The sequence below is a fragment of the Zosterops lateralis genome (assembly GCF_965231275.1).
Source record: "Zosterops lateralis genome assembly, chromosome: 1".
Lineage (NCBI taxonomy): Eukaryota > Metazoa > Chordata > Aves > Passeriformes > Zosteropidae > Zosterops > Zosterops lateralis.
Window position 1 is genome coordinate 105,950,995 of NC_139762.1, and position 23,128 is coordinate 105,974,122.

A 23,128-nucleotide genomic window follows, 5' to 3' on the forward strand; every position below is an offset into this window, starting at 1 on the left:
GTGTCATCATTAAAGTCAATGATCTCCTTCGAGGTGCTTTGATAAGCACCATTTTACATGTCTATATCATAGGTGCATTCTTAAGAACCGTGTGACAGATTCTAGAGAGATTGTAAAAGTTGTCTTTCTTCCCTCCCTGTAGAAGAGAAATTACATCAAGTGTGAGAAACAAAGATTTTTAGTAGATTAAATGAACAGTAAAATGACTGAAGACTGACAAAAAAATCAACAGCTGCAAAGGCAAGAGAAAGGAAAAGAGAGGAAAGTGAAAATAGTAGATGAGGAGTTTATTTAAGGTTTAGACATAGACTAGATGCAATCCAGATTGTGCCCTTTTTACAAGCAAAAGGTGAAAATGTGGCCTAAGTGAAATCAGTAGAAAAATTCCTCTAGTCATTACTTGTCCTCACCAAAAACTGTTTATGAAACATGTCTATTTTTTTGGTTCTTTTGCTCTGGCAAATCCAGGGTGGTCCACCAAAACCCAGAACTGTTCTGGTACATCATACAGATTATGCTCTCTTTCCTCCAGCATAATGATAAAAAAAAGAAGCATGATCTTTCATGAAAGAACAGCCATAAACATAAAATGTGCATTAAAGAGGCAGAATATTAGGCTATATTGCCTGCCTCTCCAAAATCTCATACCATGTCCCCTCCCTCACAGTTAACCTGTTCCAAACTCTGTCCTTGAGGTTAGTGCCCCGGGTTTGATTTTGGAATGGACTTTAAAGAGCATCTTCAAATTATATCCTCAGGTTTGTGTGCACAGTTCCTAATCCCCCCTCAGAAAGCCATGTCTTCCTGTGGCTGAATATAGAATTTAGTTTCCAGGTGACAAACCAAATGCCTGCATCCTGAGTAGCTTTAGCATATCTTCACATTTTCACTCTCTTTTGAGGTCCATGAAATATTCATTGTTCAAAGACTTTAGGCTGGCTCTGAAGAGGTTGGGTCTCATGCTAGGGGAATTACAGAGGCTAAATGATTTCTTCTCCTTACTTGGTGCTGGTAAAGTTTTAATAAAGGATGAGGAAAACTTTTGTTTCCTTTATGTGTTTTTCATTAGTTTGTGGACATGAAGAACTGGCGCTTGGAGGCAGTAGATGAAAATATGGACATTCCAGTCACTTTCAATCCAGTCAGTAACAGTGTGGTGGCTGATGTTCAAGAATTGCCAGCTTCTGTGCATAATTTGTACTGGAAAGCACCAGCATCCTACCTGGGAGAGAAGGTAAATGCCACCTAACTCTTCTCTTTTACTAACATGTAATAATTTTTTACCAGCATCATTGATGAAGAGTATCACTGTTTTTCTTGGGTAAGTTTCTCTCTCTTCACATGTCTCTTTTACCTGTCATACCAGGAATCATTTTACTTCTGAATACAGTTTTGAAATTAGTTGATTTACACAGAATTAATCATATTGCTTGGTGCCAGACAGGTCTTAATGTGAACAGCATAATCAGGAGCTCAATGGCTCAAATGTCTCAAGCAGCTGGTACCTTCAGCTGTTTTTCTGAAGCCCAGAACATGTAGAACTTGCCAGTGTGGCTGCTCTGAAACCCAGAGCACATAGGGCTTGTGAATTCTTTAGATTCTCTAGAGTATGTCCTGGGCAGATTTCCAAAAGAATAAAACCCGGTTATGTGTTCAGTGGCACACAAAAAACCCCCAACCTTTTGCTTTTGACATGTTGCTTGGGAAGAGCATCAACTGGTTTTCTACCCTTTGTGTTCTTTGAGCTGCTTTTGGTCTGTCAACTCGTGCATGGGAGCAGCCTTCTGCTCACAGTTAATGCCATCAGCACCTCAGCCTGAGGGTCACACTGACCAGGGGGCTTTTCTAATGGTGACTTGCAGGCCCAGAGCCCCAGGTTATCCCTCTTTGGAACCCTGACAGTGCCAATACTTCACAGCCAGTTGCAGGACACACAGGCTTTTCAGATGCAATCCTACTGACACACATGAGAAAACAAATGGTGTAGACACCAAGGCATGAAAGATGGTACGACTTTTCTGCTAGTCCTCATTTTAAAGATTAGAGCAGTATTTTTCCTCCTCCTGTCCTGTGCTCAGAGCTATATCTCCATATCTCAGGTGAACAGCACATTTAGGTGGGGTGCTTTTTGTTGATGTTATAAAGGTTCTTGTTTCAGTGCCTACAAATTATTTTTGAAAGGAATTTCATGTTAAAGCATATGTTATCACCTGCAGTGTTAAACCAAAAGTACTTCTGTTGTTCCATAACAAGATATAAAGCAGGCAATAACCCTTTTTAAACACAGCTATTAAGGTCATTGCTATGAGTTTTATGTTGCATGTCACAGTGTCTACCTAGGCCTACCATTCTTTACTGTTATTTACAATGACAACACTGCAAATAAAATAGTTCTAATTTAGGTCCTACTTTTGCTGTATGTTGTGTATAAGTGTATATTTTAGCACAGGCAATACTGCAGTAATGGAAGTCCCACCAAAATGCTATTTAGCTGTGAGTTTCAAGTTCATAAATTTACCAGTTATTCACATTATTGTGTTTTGAAAATGTCAGGGTTTGATCTGCTTCCACTGATAACATCTCTTTTTGAAAATATGAACAAGGTCACTTTAACTATTTTTCAATATTATGAGTGTATAAATATTGCTTTCAATTATCTGAAACCTTTTAACTGGTTCCACTGTAGCATTTAGCAGAGTACATTTTCTGTCTTTTGTTTACAAAATTGGAAGGGAATCAAATGTAAAATGTATAGCAGTATAGAAACTAAGAGTAATTGAGAAATTCGGATCATGTTGTCCCTATTTTCTTTTATATTTTAACATTCTGTTTAATAGACCACTCTTGACTTTAGGAAATAAATACTGTACATACAGAATACAAAGGTTAGTTTGTAACACCATGTCCTACAAAAAAAACCCACTGAAAAATAAGTAATTTAACAGCCTCTCAAATGGTTCAGTTCTGAAACTTGTTAAACAGGAAATCAACTCTAATTTGAATTTTCTTATATTTTTTTTAAAGAATGTATTTATACAGGGTGGTTTGTTTAAGCAGCATTTACAAAGAGTAAATGTGTTATTTATAGTGCTGGAAGATGGCATAAATTGAATAAAAATTTACATTAATATCAAGCAATAGTGCAGTAAAGTATCTCTGGTCTTGTGCATTTTGTTACAGCTTTCTTCATATGGTGGCTTCCTAAGTTACCAAGTGAAATCTTTTGGCTTACCTAGCGAGGGCATGGTTCTTCTGGAGAAGAAACCTGATATACGACTAACAGTAAGCTTTAAAACACTGTTTATTCTTACAAGCAATACAAATACCATGATTTTTATGTTACCTAACAAGTATGGCAGATTTTGCTCCTATAGTTCACTTAACTATTAAAACATCAACTTAACTATTGAAACTATTAACTGTTTCTATAAAACTGATTTTACTGCATTTTGCTCAAAGCCATCAACACGTCTGTCTCTGTTGCCGAAGTAACATATTATTAAGCATAACTGATTTGAGAGCAAGTAAAAGGATAAAACAGGATTTTCTCTGTAGAATATGCCTGTGGAAAAAAAATTAATTAGCGCATTGCACAGTTGTCAACAAGTATGGCCTCATCTCTGCAAAAGATGCCCTGGATTTTGTGTGTAATTAATCTCATTTTCTGTGAGATTTTTTCAGCATAAAACTAAACATAATTATAAGGCTTCAAGGGACTGAAATAAAAATGCCATTTAGATTGACAGGTTTTTTTAAAATTTAACCACTTTAGAGCCAGAATTGAAAACTTTAACTGTTTGTTGAAATTCTCAAGGGGGTGTTTTGTTTCCTCACACCATCGGAAATACTAATTCAATGTTCTAGGATTCTTACTGGGAAATGTGCCTCATAAACTACTACCATAATACCTATAGCCGCTGGTGCACTGGGATGCAAAGGAGAGTGTTTCAAAATGCAAACCCATTTTTATTCTGAAGTAATAACTAGTTCCTGTGAAAGTTGATCAGCATTAACTTGATTCTCTTGGTGTTTTACTTGAAAACAAGGTTGTTCATAGGCAAAAGCAGTGAAAACCTTGCTAGCACCAGAACATAGTGCTCACTATACCACTTTCCTGGGGAAAAGACATACAGTTTTCCTAGCATTACTTAGTTTTGATCCCCAAAATAACAGATTTAATGTACTTCACCAAATTTTATTGCATCTGAACGCTCTCCCATACCAAGCAGTGAAACAGCAATGTTACATCCTCATTCTCACATAGGGCCAACAAATGGAAGTTGTTTATATGGATCCCAACAACCCACTGCCTGATCGTCAATATTATGGCCGAGTACAGCTGGTTGAGGTAAGAACTGGAAAAGGAATGGCCTTCTCTTTTTCTTCCAGAGTCACGTAAAAAATACACACATGTAGAATGTGTGCAAAAATACCAAATACTTGGTAACAGTGATGAATAGAAACTTAAACACTGTAGACCTGAAATATTAAAAACATTTTTTTATCTCTCTTTACTGCCACATTGAACTGGGGTTCTGGCTCCTGACACCTAATTTTAGCACCTCTGGGTTGGGTATCTTGTCCAATGTAGCCCTTAGCACTCCCTCCAGGGCTGGTGAAGTAATGCTGAATCAGTCCTCAATAGAAGGTGATTCATTGCAGCCACAGACTGTACTTAATAGGGATGGAATGAATTGTTATCTGTTTTCCTTGGTGTCTAGGTACCTAGTTTAGAATGGGATGTCCAACATTCAGGTAGGTGAATTCAGCAGGGATTATTCCTACCTTAAACCTGTGCTCAGAAGGTCGAACTGGGTTATTTATTCATATGCAGGCAAAAAAAGATGTTTCTTCAAGCCAAATTTCATTTTCAACAATGCTGTGTCTATTAGCAGCAAGAAAGCCCTAAAAGATCGAGTTTCTAGGACTTCACTTACTCTTAAAAACAAAAGCATTTTTCTTCACATTTTTATGTGTTTTGGTGGGTGGTATCTCAATGAAGTTTGGATGACTGAAGAAGAATCTACAGGCTTCTTCACTTTTCTGTACTTGAGAGCCATACTTAGCTTGCACAGTCAAAGCTACATCCCTTTCTTTATGGTCATTATTCTTTTTCCCACCCATCCTGTGTCCACTCTCCTGGACTCTATTTACCCCACACCAGTTGGCTCTAGACAAGAGCCATGGGTGTTTTCTTCCTTTTTCTGTCCTCTGGTCTCCTTTGAAGCTACTCTTTTTAAACAGCTGTGGCACTTTGCTCATTTTGTACCCCTTAATGCACAGGGCAACTTCAGACACGCCAGCAGCGGTAGGCTGGTATCCCGGGAAGAACTGATGACAATCCTGTCCAGGCTGGCTGGCTTGCACATCCGGGCCCTTTACTTCACGGAGACTCAGCGCCTGACGCTCGGGGAGGTCGGGCTGGAGGAAGCCACCAGCCATGGCAGCAGCAGCGTCGCGCTCAGCGTGGAGATGTGTGCCTGTCCGCCACAGTACACTGGTGACTCATGCCAGGTAGGAACGTTCCATACTGTGCCATTATCTCCTGTCTTTTGCCCACAGCTATACATAGTACTGGAGTTAGCTAGAGGAGCAGGATGGTTGTTAAAGTAATTAAGAGTGCTTCCCCTCAGCCTGTGCACTTTCAATGGCTCAAGTGCTTTCACCGTCTAAGAAGCACCGTGGGGTTATTCTACTCGTGATTGCTTTGATGGAGCTGGAAACATAATTTTGCATATATAAGACACTATAATGAAGGATTCCTCTGTGATGCCCTCTGAGAGGCTGAATAATCTCTTACTTTAATGGAGAGAAGGTCAGAATTGACTTAATTGAAGGCCATGAGACCATACACAGTAGAAAAGATTCCTGGTGTTTCTAACTTTAACAGGGTCCAAGGGAAGTAGCCTGAATCCAGATAATTCAGGATACTATTTGTGTAGAAAAACATGTGAAATTTGAAATTAACATACTTGCAAAAAATATTTGGAGATGTTTATCAAAGACAGTGGAGGCTTTGCAAAGTAATACTATTAGCTGAAGACTGGCAGTACTGCTGTATATCCTGTCCCTGATGCAGCTCCTGTAGCTGTAATTCTTTTGGTTGTTGCTTTGCTTCACTTAGAGCTTGGATGTTGCCATGTGTGAGCACACAATGCAGTAGAATAAAGCACCAGACAGATAAGCAGTGTACAAAGTACACAAAATATGAGGAATTGCTCTCAGAAAATGGTTGAGCATTACCGTAAAGTAGCAATTGCTGTACTAACCTTGCAAAAGCTTTTTAAATTGAGGATGAATGAATAATATCTAGGCTGGAGCAGCTGCAGAGAGACTGAACAAAGCCATGTATGGTTGCCTTACATTTTGCGTGTGCATCCACTGCTCAGGACAGCTAATTCATCATCTGCAGAATAACCATTTCGGAAATATTTTTTATTTTCTCACACTTCCGTTGCCCTGTGCCACATGCAAATTGATGAGCATTGCTGAAAATTCTGCTGCCATCCCATTGCTTTCAGCATACTGCCTTGGTTAAACTAAGCTGTTGGGGGTTTTTTTTGTGTAACCTGGTGAAAATACAAAGCCAAAGGAAGCGAACAAGACACTCACGGGGAAGTTCGTAAGCCCTGTGTGTTTATGCAGCATTACTCAGGCAGTGATTTAGTGCTCTAATCACCAAGCTCTGTCTGGCTGCCTTAGGTGGGGAGGAGGTGATGCCTGCCACACCCCGACTTAGGTATATATTGAGCTACAGGAACTGCAGAGTTACTTGTTAACCTCAGGAACGGTACTGTGTGCTGAGTGACTTGACTCACGGATAAAGTTTAAAGGTGGGGCCCATCACGGCACAGAACCTCATTAATCTGAGTCAGAAGCTGGAGAAGAAGGGGGCGTAATAAGAGAAGGAACAGTGAGCACCGAAGGGAGAGCAGTGAATGTTCACAGGGGAGCCAAAGTAAAATGATGGCCCAAGCACAGAGGCCGAGAAATGTAGGATGGCTGGTTGTCACTTTAGCGTCCCTTGGGCATTGTCTAGCACAAGATATGCAGCAGAAGCTCTCCTATCCCTACCTTCAGGAGAGGAGTCAGTGGCAACAAGTTCAAATGGATTTTTATCCAAGAGAGGTAATTTGCTCATTTTTATTTCCTTGCTTCCTTCCTTCTTTCACTTGGTTTTTAAATAAACTAATTTGATAACAGCCTCTATATTACTTATTATAGAACTAATGAGAAGATTAATCTTCTGTCTCAAAGTGCTTTACTAACAAAAGTGTGTACAAGAGGCTTCTTTTAAATGGCTGTTTACTTGAAAACAATGATCCTAAAAAGCACTTGGAAGTGCCTGGAGCTTTATCTTCATGTGGAATCAATTTATCATTTGTGTGATATCACAAATGCTGCTTCAAAAACAAAGTGCCCACATACTCCAAATGTGTCATTTTAAACACAGCATTAATAGAAAAACAAAAGGCTGTACAGATTTTTTTTTTCAAAAGCAATTAGATGTATTTTTAAATGTCTAATTTATTTTTCACTCCAAAAAGAGACTTTAAGTAAATAAAATTTATATGCATTAGAGCATATATTTTACTTTGTCATGCTGTTTAGTGCATTTCAGCCCCTGGTTTCCTCTGAAGCTCTGTATATTGGCTCCCTGTTGTTCAGGGAAAATATTCACCCTTTAAAAAATGTATCTGAAAAATTTCAACTGTCTATTCTAAGTTTAGTCCTTGCTCATACTGAAGTCAGTATTCAAAGCTGTTGATGGTATTAGTAGTCGGCATACTTTTTTTTTTTTTTTTTCCAAATATCCTGCGTGTAGAGAAGGCAAAGGTTCCAGTAGTGATTGTTTCAGCAGCAGTAATTCAACATTCTTTTTGGGATCTGCTTTGTGAGAGATAAGTATTTTTTTCCCTGTGGTAGTTCTATCATTGAAAAATTCTCTGGTTAATCCTGTCTCTACATAGATTCTTATACCTCTAACCACTGGAATGTGATTTGTGACACAGTCCCACAGACCCTTTGCTCTTCAGATCGGTTCCATCAGTCTTGGTGGTGCACTTACTATGAGAAAAGATTTATGGTTTTAGAGTTCAACTGTTGCTTGTTTTCTGCATGTTGTTGGGGCCAGCCCCTGCCCGTGAGGCAGAGGCAAGGCATAGGTTACAGCTCACAAGAACATTGCTGGAGGCAGGAACCTGGGAGGTGCTGGCTTCGTGGGGAGCATGGCTTTCTCCCCACTTCCATAAACCTTTGATGTTCCTTGCACCACACCACCTTAGTTCCTAGGGGAAAAGAGCTACAGTCATTTTAAGTGTGGTTGGTGTGCCCGAGTATTCCAGGAGAAGATGGGCGTGAATTTTTGATCTGTATGCAGAAGGGCTTCCTGCCCAGGGGGAATTCCTTGTGATTTTCCTGCTCATGCCAAGCAAGGACCTGGTTTTAACATATTAGTTACTAACTCCCTGCTGCAGGCAAACAAACCTGATGTCTCTTGCTTCATTTAGAATGTCCCTCTGGTTCAGCTCCCTATTTAAATCCAACTGTGATCTGACAGGCTGTGCTCCTGCTCCTGTGCCCTCAATAGTTGGAACATTCTTCTCATGCTTCCCCTGTCTCCAGGGCAAGCCTGTACTTAGAAATTAGACCACTGTATGTTTTGTTACATCACCTAGCTATGCCTAGGTGTGGCTTTAGATCCTCATAGACTTAACTGTGGAAGTCGTGACGAATGTATGTAAAAGGTATCCAGAATTGTTTCCAAGGAAAATAATTTTACTGTAGTAAAATTATTATCAAGATATAACCACTAATTAGTATGTGAGATTTGCAGATGTTCTTTAGATTCACACTACAGTACTCTCATACTCAAATATTTTTCTGTGGTTTAGAAATCATCTTTTACACCTTTGTACATAGCCACAGGAAATGTATTTTTCTCCAAGGTTAGAGTCAAAATGATTAAATCATCACTTCCAAAGTATTTAAAGCACAGGGTTCAGATGAAACTTCATCAGCTCCAATAATTGCTATTTACTGCATTAAAAAATTTAAGCAGCGTTTTGAGCATAGGAGAGCTTGAAAGGAAATTCACGCCTTCACTACTCCTTGGAACTGGCAAACATTTTCAAAATACACTTCCTGTAACATGTAAAACATTCTACCAGTGCTCACCAATTTTTTTCTTTCTTCTTGCTCTCTAGGAGTGCAGCACTGGATTTTATCGTGAGAATAAAGGATTATTTGCTGGACGCTGTGTGCCCTGCAACTGCAATGGAAATTCAAATAGATGTCAAGATGGTACTGGACAATGTATTGTAAGTAATCGGTAACATTCAGTAAATTAATGGGAGAAAAAGGAGACAAACATTTATCTTACTGCAGTATGGACCATACAGTATTGTTAAATTCAAGCAAGTAAAAACAACCCTTGCATGTCTCATTCTCTAAATTTCATATTGTTAATGAGCATAAGATGCATTCACTTAAATGTACATTTAATATAACTGGATGATTGGAATAATTTATGATTTTGTCTTCATTTTTTTCTTTCTTCTGTAATTTTTTGTTAGCTCCTGATTACAGAAAGTCATCCAACTTATACATAAGGAAATGTTTATAGTTATTTATAATAAACATGGGGTCTTATCCTGGCCTATGCAGTCCTGAGTTTATACAAATGTACTAGGATATGTTTGTATAATGATGACAAATAGCACATTCATGCATAGCATAGGCTTTGCAGAATCTTGTTTAATCAGCTTCAGTGCATCTCCACTAATCATAGTCTACAACTGGATGGGTTAAAAAATATTGAATTAAATAAGATGAAATACTAGTAATAGAAGTTAGATTAGTTAGAAGATTTCAGCTGTTACAAAAGAGGTGGTGGGGTAAATTTTGCTCCCTGGCACACTGTATTGAACCCAAAGCAGCCCCATGGGAGTGGATCAGTCTTCAGGAATGGAAGTGTGACACTTGGCTGACTGTGATTCTCCACTTTTTATCCATGATGCTTCTTTGAATTGTTTGTCCTGAAAAATCCCCCTTAAAAAGTTTTCACTAATTTCTCATTTACTGTGTAAACAAGAACCTTGCCAACATCTTTCATGGTCTGTCTTTTCTGTTACTTTTTCCTTGTTTGGAGTGCATCCGTTCTGCCTGCGGTGCATTCCTGCGCGTTATGTCATTCTCCCCAACTTTGTTTCAACCAACCCTGTTGCTTTAATGGAAACTATAAACCAATTCAGCACATTGTGGGGGATGACTTAAAGGCTGCTGCTTTGGAGGGGCAAGGCAGGCTGTGACAGGCAAGTGCTGCAGCACAGCAAGAAAGATCAGGAAGTTTCACTTCAGATTAGAATTACGAAGGCAAATTTTACTTTCACCTCATGAGATATGTGATCTAGATTTTTCTTTATCCCATCCTTTTCACAGCTGGATTAACTTTCAGATAGGTAGAGCTAAATCAGCCCTTGATCCTGGGCAAGCAAAGTCATCCAGAATAATGTGGTGAAAAATTAAAGCCCTGAGGGCCTTTATTTCCATCATGAACTTCTGCCTAACCAAGAGCAAGTTTGTCTCTCTGTAGAGGAACTATGGGACAAAAACCTGACATGGTGCAGAGAAGACAAGGAAGGCTTCCCACTGTGGAGCCATCAAGTTCCACATCCAAAGTGCAAAGCTTGTTCACTTGGCTTCCTGCTGCTCACCTGGAGCCCCAGACCCGAGTGCCTACATTTGTCAGTGTCTCTCCAGTGACAGCCTCCAGAGGCAGCTTTATGAGGGAGGCTAAGCCCAGGCTGGCTCCTTCCCCTGTGCAGCAGCACAGCCCTCCCTGGCTCAGGCAGTCGCTCTCCTGCTGCTGCATGCTGGTGGAAGGAGAGGAGCAAACTGGTGTGCTGCTGGGCACAGGGAACAATGGAGGGCAGTAGGAGGTGGAGAAGACTGAAGACCTTGGTACTGATGTGAAGGGGAAAAGCATTTCTCTGCCATTAATCAGGCTTTGTGTCTTCGTGGTCCCTGCCCTTCCTCCTGGAAGGCACATTCCCTCAGCAGCAGCCTGGTGCCGAGACTTGCTTATCCCATGGCATGTTGCTTCATGTCACGGAGCCCCGTGTGTGTGATGTAACCTCGGTGGTTCTGCCATGGCCCTGACACACTCTGACTGCCTTGTACCATGTGGGTGCATATGGAGTCAGCTGGAAGTGTTCCTTTAGGGTTTGCAGCACTTGATGGTTTGGAGATGCTGTGGCTCCAGGGGTATCTCTGACCCTGTAAAACTTGAAGGAAGACCCATGAGGGAGTTGCTGCTCTGGCTTCATTCTACTGTGCCTAGGGAGCTCCAACCCTTATATGCCATGTAGCTAGAGGAGCAGCATGGCACATTTAGGGTGGCTTATGTGTGAAGTAGCTGAAATTTTCTTTGCAATTACAGAATTGCTTCAGTTTCTATAGACAGAGTGAGCAAAACAAAAAGCCAGGAGATAAACTTCTGGGGGTGGGAGGAAGCTGCTCTAAGATGAAACCAGCACATATATTTTAAATACATCTCTGTCTGCAGTTGAATTTATTATTCAGGATTATAAAAATTGACAGTAATTTTTCAGAAACAATCTGAATTTTCCATTAGGTTTTTACAGGAGCATATGCACCAGCTTTTATAAAGGCCACATTTTAAAATGGTTTCTTTTGCAAACATACTGCCTTTGTGATACTTGGTGTTTAACTTCATGTGAAATGGCTCATATGGGAGCTGGAGCTTCTCCTGTTTTTCCCAGAACCTTTTATCAGTGAGCCCCAGATTCAGTTCTTTAACCAAAATGAAAAGAAATTAGGGGTTACCACCTGAGGGAAGAACTCGTGTTTGAGGGAATCTGGTGTGAAGAAGTGTGAAGGAGAATGGAGTTTCAGAGGAGATGGGAGAGACAGAGCTATTTCTCATTTGTGGGGAAGACACCCCTCTTCCACCAATCATGGTAGTAAGGTCTTCAAACATAGCCCTGAGCCATCAAGGTCCCTGAAATGGAAGCACAATGTGTTCAGTGACTCCTTCAGGCTGATTTCCTACTTTCTTTTTTTCCATCTTTTGCTCTGTTAGTAAGCCTTCAGCTCCGTGGGACATTTGATCAGTCTGTTGCACAGAAGACAAACAGTTGTAGAACTTGGGAGTGTGAATGCCTCTTGACTGTTAGTCATTTGGAATTTTCCTTACGGCTGCTTATGTATATTTATGCTGCTTATATATTTGAAGTACTTCTCTTTTAAGTTAGCAACACTTTAGATAATGAGAAGGCAACTTCCTTATTCTGTACCCATGTACATAATGTATGTACATAACATGTACATAAGGTATGTCATAAATGTATGACAATTAGACAGCACTAGAATTAAGAATGTTTCTAAATGAAGATACAATCCCCCACAATTTTATCATGGAAAAAGGTGCTCAGCTGCATCAGTTTCAATTGTATTCTTAGCTTTTGCTTTCTATTATTTATTCCAGTTACTACAGAAAAATACAAGTAACACATACACTTGAGAAACTACATGAAACTCAATTCTGGTTTGAATCTACTGAGAGAAACAATTCTTGTATTTTATTTAATGAGATTTTTAAAGCAATGTACTTGGGCTCAATTGATTGCATGCTTTTAGATTGTATCTGCCTTCTAAGTAGTGTTAAGATGCAAAATTTAAAGTTTTATATAAATGTAGTGATTTATAATTGTAATATGAAGACAGAGAGAGAGACCATTAATGAAATGCTACTTTACAAACTATGTATCTGGTTGAGTTTCTTTAAAAATGTGTTGAATTCAACTTATTTATCTATCGTTTTTCCACAAGAGCGAGGAAATTGTGCTTTGTACAGTTAGAAAATTGACTGAAACTGTTCTAACCTGGTTGTGAAGGCAGTTTCAGCAATAAATACTTGATTATGTGGAAGAAAAAGAACATATTCTCTGAGTAAACAGGCTGTATTTTTTTATATAATAGTAAATCAATATCGAGTGGTAAAGTACTGCTAAATGTCTTGCTTGTTTCCTTTCCAAGGACTGTCAGTATAATACTGCTGGGGACAAATGTGAGCACTGTAAAGATGGTTATTTTGGAGATGCCACTCAAGGTTCCTGCCGGGAATGCCCTTGCCCATATACAAACAGGTACAGTAAAATCTTGTAAGAAGAGTCAAGCAGGGGAGGTAAGAAAAAAGGAAAAAAAAAAAAAAAAGGAGATATAGAGAGAGGAAAAAATCTCAAAGCCCAAACTCTGCTACCATAGCAATATAATGATCTTCTTCTCTGTTCTTGTATTGAGAGCTTGATGGTCTGTGTCACAGCATTGTCTTTTTTTATTAAGCTGAGTATTCCAATTCTCATTCAGATCTTTCACAGGAACACTGCTCATAGCCTTGGGGAGCCCCAGACAGTAGAAGTGGGCTTCTTTTCAAAACCACCAGTACTTCCTTCATAGTGAGAAATATATGAATGAGATCTTTTCCCTTACTGGGCATATCCATAATCTTCCTTTTTTACTGGAATGCAAGATGTTTAACACCATTCCTCTGGCTAGGAGATAAGGGAAAACAGTGAAGCAAGTCTTTTACAGGAATTCAGAAAAAATATTAAGATGAAAAAATAATACAAAAACATTTAAGGCCTTAAGCACGTATCTAGAAGTCTAAAAGAGTATGGTTGCTTTTCCTACGGAAGTTCTGTTTGAAGTGCAAACACACTGAGATGAAAAGTGAAAAAGTGAAACTTCCTTGGATCTAATAAACTTGCCAAGCTTTTAAAATTTGGCAGTTAATTGCATAAATACGTGGTACGTTTAGCCAGATTGTCATCATTGGTCAGTTCTGAAATGTGGTAAATAAAATCAATTTTTAAAAAACCAAACCCTAAGCTATGAATTGCTAAAGGCACCACATAGTATTTGCCAGGTGCATTAGCACACACCATGTAACCTTTAAATAAGAGATTTACACCATCAGACAATAGACAGGTTTATCATTTATCAGAGAACACTCTGATAGATCTGGTTTTGACAGCCTCATCTGCAGGTGCTTGCCTGAGGCTGACTGAACATGTTTTTAGTCATCGTCTGCTTTCATAGTTCTGAATTATCTAGGGAGACCATAAACCCGTGCAGTTTCATAACTGCAGATTAGGGTGTTGAATATCATTTCTGACATAGGAAATGCACCCCACCTGGCATTACTGGAGTTGACAATTTTCTATCTAGTCAAAATCCAGTAATTCTTAGTGCAAACCTCTGTCTTTGATGCACAGACTTGCTTTATCCAACTGTTCATAGATTAAAAAATGAAAATAGCAATCATGGCCCTGCTTCAACTCCTGCTTTCTCCTTCACAGACCTTGAACTTTGAATCTAGACAAATCTGCTTGAAAGAGCAGAGAAAAAAGTTCATTAGATCCCAAAAATTGTGCACAACTTTACTTTGCCTTGGATAAAAAAAAAATCCCCAAATAAATTCAGTGACATAAAAATATCCTTTAATGTTTTCATTGATTAAAAAGAAAAGAAAGGAGAAAGAAAAGAGAAAATATGTACAAACATGAGGAAATGTTGTCTAGCATAAGCTATTGATTCTTGCCTACTAAGATAAAATAGCTACCCAGACTTTTCTTATGACATCAGTATCAAGGTTTATTTTAGGTATTCCTTTGGGTAGTGAACTCAGTCCACAGGGCAAGGAAATTATAAATTTTGAGTCCAAGGAAAAAGTCTGCACAAAAAAAAAATATAAAACTTCAAAGGATTAGAAACTACTGGGCAAGAAACTACTCCCCAAGAAAGTACTGAGCAAGAAATTATTCCCTATGAAGCTACTCCGCAAGAAACTACTTCCCAAGAAAGTACTGGGCAAGAAACTACTCCCCAGGAAACTACTCCCCAAGAAACTCCTGGGCAAGAAACTACTCCCCAAGAAACTCCTGGGCAAGAAACTACTCCCCAAGAAGCTCCTAGGCAAGAAACTACTCCCCAGGAAACTACTGGGCATGTAACTGCTGGGCAAGAGACTACTCCCTAAGAAACAAAATTATCTAGAGGCAATTATATTAGCTGAGAAGTAATTTGGTGTTGTAAAAACTTTTTAATCTGAAAGTCATTAAACTGAACCTCTAGAGTGTAAAACCTAATTGCTCATGTGCTCACAATAATATTTTTGCTTCTTCTCAAAGATTTGCAAGTGGCTGTGTGGCAAATGGTGAAGAAATCCAGTGTCTCTGCAAAGAAGGCTACACCGGATCTCGTTGTGAACGGTAAGTAACCTCTTTCTCAAAACCAAGAGTTTTGAGAGACACGATAAAAGGAGGGATGTCTATATTGGGAGAGACACGTGGACATATGGATATGCACCTATGCACCGTGTCCATGTACATAAGGAGTAGCTATTTATATGAACAGCTAGTAAAGTGGTGCTGTGGTGTAATTCCAATCACAAACCAAATTTTCCCTGGGGAGATATAAGCAATTCTCCACAGACTGCTGACTGCACCATTTTTTTCTGAAAAGAGGTGTCTACCTCTTTGCCTAAGTACCGTGTGCCTGGCCTCATCCTGCACTCTGGCGATAGTGACTCCCACTTATTTCACCCCCTTTCAAGTTAAAAACATTTTCCTATTTCCTCCAGTGTACATGATGGTGCCTCAATGGTCTTATCTGACAGCAACCACATCACATTTAGCACCATACCCTTCATCTCAAATCATTCTCATGCTCCACAGTTAGAACTTACACACACCAGGCTAAAGCCATCTCTTTTGTTGGAACATTGCAGCAGTTTGGCAAAGCAAGAGAGGAACAGCATGGCAGTTTCAGGCAGGCAGAGAAACCAATTTTACTGAGTTTCAAATCCAGAGATAGCTGAAGTGTAATGGAATGCTGTTGTCTGGTTTGGAAATTTGAAGCTAATAAGTCATGATGTTGCCTCTGAAGACAGGACCTGCAGTAGACATGGTCTTGTCCTTCAAGACTGGTGCCTTTGACCCTGTCTAATCTGAGGGTTATAGTTATTTTCTCTTCCAGGTATAGCTGTACCTCAGCTGCTCATCTTGGCCCTTTGGTTGTGTATTATCACCCTTATAGGTCTTACCACAGAGTGACTTCTAGGAATGTTAGCTGTCCAGTCTGAACAATATATTTTACCTTTAAAATATTTAGAGATCAGTCACACAGACTGTTTTGCTGGCAGGAGGCAAGAGGGGGCGTCATGTAGCAGAAGGGTGATGATGTCATTCAGTGCTGTTGATGTTTGAAATCTCAGCTGTGCATGCAGTGTGATCCCCTTAGTGTTTTCTGGTGGGATCACAGGCCAGAATGGTAGGGTTTGCTTGGTTAAGCCATGTCAAATTCTCTATGTATGTATGTATCAGTGTGCATTGGGGTTTTTTTTTTTTTTTTTTTTTCAGATTAAGTGAATTGTTCCTGCAAGAGCACTGTGGGAGTTCTTCTATTTTTAGAAAAAAAATTCTGCAGTGCTCACAAAGATATTTTTAGCATAGTGCAGAGAATACTGTAAACCAAAAATATATTATTTCTGTCTAAGTCAAGACATGAAATCAAAAGTTCTTGAAAGTTTCTTCAGGAGAATAACTGGGTTTTTATTTCAAAGGAAAGTATATTTCACAAAATTAGCTTCAACTATTTAATAAAAATTACTTGTATCTCTTTATCTAGCTGTGCTACTGGATATTTTGGAAATCCACAAAAATATGGAGGCTTCTGTCAGAAATGTAACTGTAATAATAATGGACAGCTGGCTAGCTGTGACCACCTGACTGGAGGTATGTAAGAGTCTGTGAATAGAGCATTGTTCTGAATGGCAGGGAGCATTGTTTTCTCTTTGAGAACCAAAGAAGGAAGGTACTTGGGTAAGCTGAACTGAAGGAAAGAACTAGACTTAAAAGAAATGCAGATAATTTTTTACAAAATGTAAAATTTCCTAAAACACAACACCATGGTAATAGAAGAGCTGTCCTGAGTCATCAGGTTTGCCCTTCTAAATGGTTTTGTCTCTTATTTCCCTTCATAAATACTGCCAACTTTAATTTGGTTTTGTTTTGTGGCAGTGGTTTTTAAATATATCATGGTTCCTTTGCTGACAGAGTTAAATCATATCCTGCCAGTCTGTGTTATGGATTCAGGAAACTGAGCATCCTCAATATGCCTATTTAAAATGTATTTGGCACAGTTTAGTGAAATCTTCAGAGTCTGCATCAGGCACTGCCGTCTTAGGTATCCAAGCTGTCTGCATTTACAGTGGAAGTTAAAACCAGACACAGGAGGCTCTTTTATAAATCCTTCTACACTGCTTTTCTAGCTAAAATGTCCATGATTTCCCAGAATCAGTCACACATGTATTTCACTACTAGTAAGCTCTTAGGTAATACCATGGGCGTATGCTTGCTTTATCTATTAGAATTGTAAAGTAAAGGGCCTGATCTTACATTCCTCAGAGTGTCTTTACCTTAATTCACCTCAGTCCCTTGGGATACTCCTTTATATTCAGAAATACAGAGGCCAGTGCTCCTGAAATGTCCTTGATTCTCCTATATTTTCATTCACCAATAAAATTTCACTTTTCCTTCCCTGTAGACAGATTTTTCTTCCTCATAGGTTAGTGAAATTTCCAACTAATAACTCCAAATATTTCTATACTCTTTATTTCTCTGCCCTGCTGTTCATCCTGCAGTCAAGTAACTGCAAAGAGCCCATTGTCTTTCCTTGGCCACAGAAATTAGAAAAAGAGCAAGTGATGTTTGCATCTGGTGCAATTTTTCAATAGCTTGTTCTCATTTCATATTTCATCATTGAAGTAATACATCTCTATTATACCTTGTATGGAACAGATCCAAGCAGTGTTTGATGTTTTATCATTCCTTTCTTTTATGAAGCAAGAGTTTGCTAGGACAGACTAATCCATAGGGCAATATCCAACAAGCCAGTTTGTTTTCCTCCAACTACACATCCTGATCCTTTCTCTTCATTAGGAATAAACCCCTCTGTGATCATGGGCACAGCATGTTCTTGCAGGTTCCTTTTGCATGATGTTTGGTGGTTGGCCAGCACTTCACCATTTCTTGGCTGATGTTGTTGGTGCACAAGCTGTAATAATAGTTTTATTTAATTGGTTCTTCACAGTGACAGCTGAAATGTGCCTGCTATTAGCTGAACTACAGAACAGCAGACCTGCATGGATGTTTGAATTTTGGAAGAATTTCCTTCATTTTCTTAAAAACATATTCTTTATGATTTGTCTCCTTTTGGCAGCAGCAATCACTACCAATCCCGTTTAACTTCCTGATGGCTTAATGTGCAAGTGCCAAAGGAGATGGCACAGCTAGGCAGTTTGTTCCAGGCTGTTTCATGCTGCTGGTAAAGTTCAGGTCCAGTTTTATCATTGTATCCTCTCGCAAGCTGCAAGCTGTTGTTGACTCTTGCCAGCAGCAGGCTATACTGAATGCATCTTTTCCTTTAGAATAAAACACATAGAATCATTAACATTGGAAAAGAGTTCCAAGATCATCAGGTTCAATCTTTGACCAAGATGCACAGCCCTTTTCATTTTCAACAGGAGATGAGAGCTTGGCAATGGGACCAAGCCTGTGAAAAGAACTTGGGCATCAAGATGGAGAGATTCCTGTCCTATATGATGGCATTTTTAGGAGCCAGTTCCTCTCCTGCATCCTGGAAGTTAGGATCCTAGGATGTTACTCCACATGCACCTGGAGACTGTTAAGCTTCCTATAACAGGATTTGTAAAAACCAAACAAAAGATTGCACTGGACAGGAAGTCACCTGTGCTGGCTTGTTGGAAAGTCTGAGGGCAATGTTTCTTATATACAAGCTGTATCTGTTGTCCAAGGTGCATGCCTTGTCCTATGTACAGTGCCTCCATCCATGCACACACTGGATTTCTCTCAAGCTTGATTAATTCCTTAATCTTGCAAGCTGTGACAGGCATGAAAGAATATTTCTTAGTTCCTTGTGGGTAAGACATTCTTTGAGGAATTGGAACCTGTGGTTTGAACCCGGATATTAAATAGAAAAAGGAGTTTGAACCTATGTCCTGGGTAAAGTGCTTTAACAATATAATCTTGTCTCCAATCCTGGTGGTGTTATTCTAGGCAAATTCTAGCAATGCATTTGGCACACTTGTTGTGACAGGGTCTCCTGCTCCTATCCCAGTAGCATATATTGTGGAATTGCAGTAGGCTTCCTTTGAGGGATGGAAAAGGTGTTGCTTTCAGCAAGGCATTAGTGGGAGTTAAATGTTTGGCATGCCTTCTGAGCATTTCAGCTCATTCACAGTGGGTATGGATTTTTGAAAGGGCAGCATTGTGTTTTAATGGCTGCCAAACATGAAAAGTGAGGGAAAAAAATCAGTAATATTTCCATAAGAAGACCTGGTTTACTAATGACAATCTTGTGATTTCAGAATGTTTCAATAATGACCCAAAAGATGTGGATCCCAATGAAGATTGTGACGGTAAGTGATAAAATAGAACTGCACTTGTATTATTTTCAGCTGGCTCTGAATACATACTTCTGACTCTTTTAAGGGTGACATAGTTAAAAAAGGACTGAAATATCCTGTAATGAATGTTTTGAAATCAAACATTCAACCGAATACTTGGAAAAATTATTAAAGAGGTGCTCGTTTAGTCAGATATAGATGGAACCTCCTCCTTACTTCTGGTTTAAGTCACTTTACTTAGTGCTGTAGGCTTTATTGTTGCCTTTGTTCTTCAGGCAGCACCAGGTGACAAGCTTCAAAGCTTTTCCACCATTACTAATGCATTCAGTGAAATGTTCACTGTGTTAAATAATCAACAATATGTATTGATTTCCACTGTTCTCTCCAGCCTGTGACAGCTGTGTGATTACACTGCTGAAGGATTTGGGCACAATAGGTGATGAGCTCCAGCTCATTAAGTCTCAGCTGCAAAATGTCCATGCAAGTACCCACATTCTGCAGCAGATGAGAGACCTGGAAACACGCATCAAGGACTTAAAGGTAGGCACGCAGAAACAGAAAAGTGGATTTCAGATTGAGTGGATAGGCAACGAATCCAGGAATCTTTGCCATAGGGTCCAATGAAGATAGGAACCTTTGTCAGTTGCAAGAAGATGTATATCAATTCTGGATTCCAAATACCAGATGCTGGCAGCGCTGGGCTTCACCTGTTAGAAGATAGCTGTGGTTTCCATGTCATGCTCTGAAAGGGAATCAGTATCTGCTTTTTCTGAGGCGTGCTCACCTTGGAAGTTACACCTCTGAGGTGTCCCTTTCACTGTCTTTTTCAAGCACTTCATGTCTCTGCATTACTGAAACCCCCCAACATTCCACTTGCCATTACCAAAATTCCCTCTAAAAAAATGTTCTTTGAGTGGAATAGCAGTTGCTATACTCACAGATAAAACCCGAAGTTTGGGGAGGGAATTGTTTTCATATCAGTAATTTTGCTTTTATTTACCTTGGGTAAAGATTTAATCCAGTGAATTTTTTGCTTTCTGTCTGCTGTGCAGTGGATGATTTACTGGATTATTTTTTTCCTTTCTTTTCAGGTCTTACTGAACAACTACCGTTCCGTTGTTCATAATCAAGGTTCAAAGGTAGATGAGTTGGAGACAGACTTCATTAAACTAGGTCGTGATATAAATGCTCTCCAGGAAAAGGTGACTTATCAGATCAATTTAAAAGTACACCTCTCCTGACTATGTATTAGCATGTTGTATCCAAATACTTTTAATCTAACAGGTTTTTTTCCTTGCTAGGCTGAAATTAACTACAAAGAAGCTGAGAGATTATTTAACAATTTTGGTCAAACTCATCAGAAAGGAAAGGATTTGGTTTCACAAATAGAAATAGTGGTCAAAAATATACAAGGTAAAAAGTAATTTCTTAATTCTCTTAATTCTCATGCTTTGTTTTACAGCATCTTTTCAGCTTATTTACAATATTCTTAATTACTCATAGGAGGTTTTCTTAGAAAACAACTTAATAAATCAGAATTTAGTCGCAGCTGTAGAATTCACTTTTCCTGTTAGAAATCTAATACATAAAGTTAGTTTAGAACTGTACTTTCCCTATGAAGTGAAAAGGGACAGAGAAGCTCCACTAGAGAGACATTTCTAGCAAAAAATTTGACTATCCTAACTCAACTCTAACTTTGTTCTGGGTTGTTATGGGCTCTTTAAAATTAGAAGCCTAAAATTATTGCTAAGAACTTGGTAATTTGGGAAGAATTTCAAGGCCAATGCCATCTTACTCTCTCTGGTTATGTGCCATGGGATACTTTTCATCTTAATAGAATTAATGCAAAATGGACCTGCTTCATTAAGGAAAAAAATAAGACGTGCCTATTCCCGAATTCATTAATGAGGCAGATCCATCTCAGAAAAGATGTTGGCCCCGTTGTTTGAGCATTTTGAATAGGCTTAAGCGCATCCTGTTTTTAACTCTGACAGTGGTTTTTTTTCAGCACTCTTGGAGCAGATAGCTGGTACAAGAGGAGAAGGGAACAACCTGCCCCTGGGAGATGCCTCTGAAGAGCTGGCCGAGGCTCAGCGCATGATGGCCGAGATGCGCAACCGCAACTTTGGCCAGCTGCAGGCTGAGGCAGAGAAGGAGCGAGCGGAAGCTCAGCAGTGTAAGCACTTGTTCTCTCAGCTTCTGACTGTCTAGAAAGATAAGTCTTGCATCTGAAGAATTATTGATTGGGTTGGAGTAGAGGGAGCAGCCTTTTTCAGTGTATCCCTGAGATTTGTAGCTGTTGTTGGTCAATGGAAAAAGTGATTGTTCTGGGGGGGATTTAAAGGCATTTTTAGTGTGTTATGGAAAAAAATGGGTTGCACTGGGGAAGAAACCCAGTAGATCCTTCTTTTGTAACTAGATCAATCTCAGTAAAATAAAGATGTAGCAAATCCTAGCACAACCTGTGCAATGCTTCTGTGTATTGTAAAAGATAGGCAGTGGTATATAGAGTTATTTTAGAGGAACTGCATGTTTATTTAAACAGATTTTCAGAAGCTGCTAGATTAGTCCAAGGGCCAGGTCATACAAGGACGAAGAAGTTCAGGAGCTCTAGTTGCACTAGTTGTATTCCCTGTCATGTTCTCTGCAAGTGTTTGACTGGAACATTCAGAAACTTGATTCCAGACAGTGAAGACATCAAGAAAAGTTGCAGGCTTATCTCCTAACCAGGGGCATAGTAGAAGCCCATATGAGTGACAGTTAATTTCCATCAGCCTTGAACATTGATGCCTACCTCTGAGTGATTCTTCTGTATCCTATTTTGTCAGCAGTGAAATGCTTAAAAGTGTGATTAATTTGACATCTTTTGTGTTCCTATATTCTTTGAAATTAAATGTGCCTATATCTCTCCATTGATTACAGAGGAGGCTTTGATAACTAGCTCAGTTGTAGATGAAAATATTGATGAAACTGTTATTTCCATGTAAAAAAAAATTTGTATTTTCAGATCAGCCTCATCCTTACTTAATTAAGAGAACGATTATCTGTGTCTGCAGCAGTAAACTAGTGAGCAGATTTGATCCAGTGAGATGCTAAATAGTATAATTGCTACAGTGGCACTGAAATTAGCATTGGAGAAGATGCTCAGTTCACACAAGAACAGCTTTATAATCCTTACTGTCAAGCCCTTTTTAACAAAGTTTGTTTCGGTTCCCTTCTTCTCTGAACAAAACTTTTCTTTCTGGTCCTGATACTGCAGTACTGGCACGTGTTAAGAATGAACTACAAAAGTATCACCAAGAAAATCGTGGGCTTATTAAAGTTGTGAGGGATGCACTGAATGAATATGAATCCAAAATCACTGACCTTCGTGAAGCTCTGAATGATGCAACAGGACAAATCAAGCAGGCTGAAGGCTTAAATAGAGACAACACAGTTCTGTTAGAAGACATTAAGGTAATGTTGGGGTTCAGGAGAAAAAAATTAAGCCTCAGAAGATAAGAAGTGGTTTTGGTTGCTGCTTTTGACCTCACAAAACTAAGCAGCACTAATTCTTTAGACTTTGTTCAAGGTCTCTTTCCATCTTCTGATGTGTGTATGGACAGGTATAAATGTAGT

At 39.2% G+C, this 23,128-nt stretch overlaps 1 protein-coding gene across 3 annotated transcripts in view; it reads left to right on the top strand.

The window, feature by feature from the left end:
* The window catches only part of LAMA3 (laminin subunit alpha 3), a 74,775-nt gene that overhangs the window by 29,370 nt on the left and 22,277 nt on the right, over positions 1-23,128 (top strand). For all 3 annotated transcript variants that reach the window (XM_083856923.1, XM_083856924.1, XM_083856925.1), the window contains 14 exons: positions 1,070-1,234; positions 3,181-3,282; positions 4,265-4,348; positions 5,284-5,514; positions 9,207-9,320; positions 13,060-13,169; positions 15,213-15,293; positions 16,711-16,817; positions 19,472-19,522; positions 19,899-20,050; positions 20,602-20,712; positions 20,812-20,923; positions 21,519-21,686; positions 22,770-22,966. In XM_083856923.1, the coding sequence (XP_083713049.1) occupies positions 1,070-1,234; positions 3,181-3,282; positions 4,265-4,348; positions 5,284-5,514; positions 9,207-9,320; positions 13,060-13,169; positions 15,213-15,293; positions 16,711-16,817; positions 19,472-19,522; positions 19,899-20,050; positions 20,602-20,712; positions 20,812-20,923; positions 21,519-21,686; positions 22,770-22,966 (1,785 nt within the window). The remainder of the gene's footprint in view (positions 1-1,069; positions 1,235-3,180; positions 3,283-4,264; positions 4,349-5,283; positions 5,515-9,206; positions 9,321-13,059; positions 13,170-15,212; positions 15,294-16,710; positions 16,818-19,471; positions 19,523-19,898; positions 20,051-20,601; positions 20,713-20,811; positions 20,924-21,518; positions 21,687-22,769; positions 22,967-23,128) is intronic.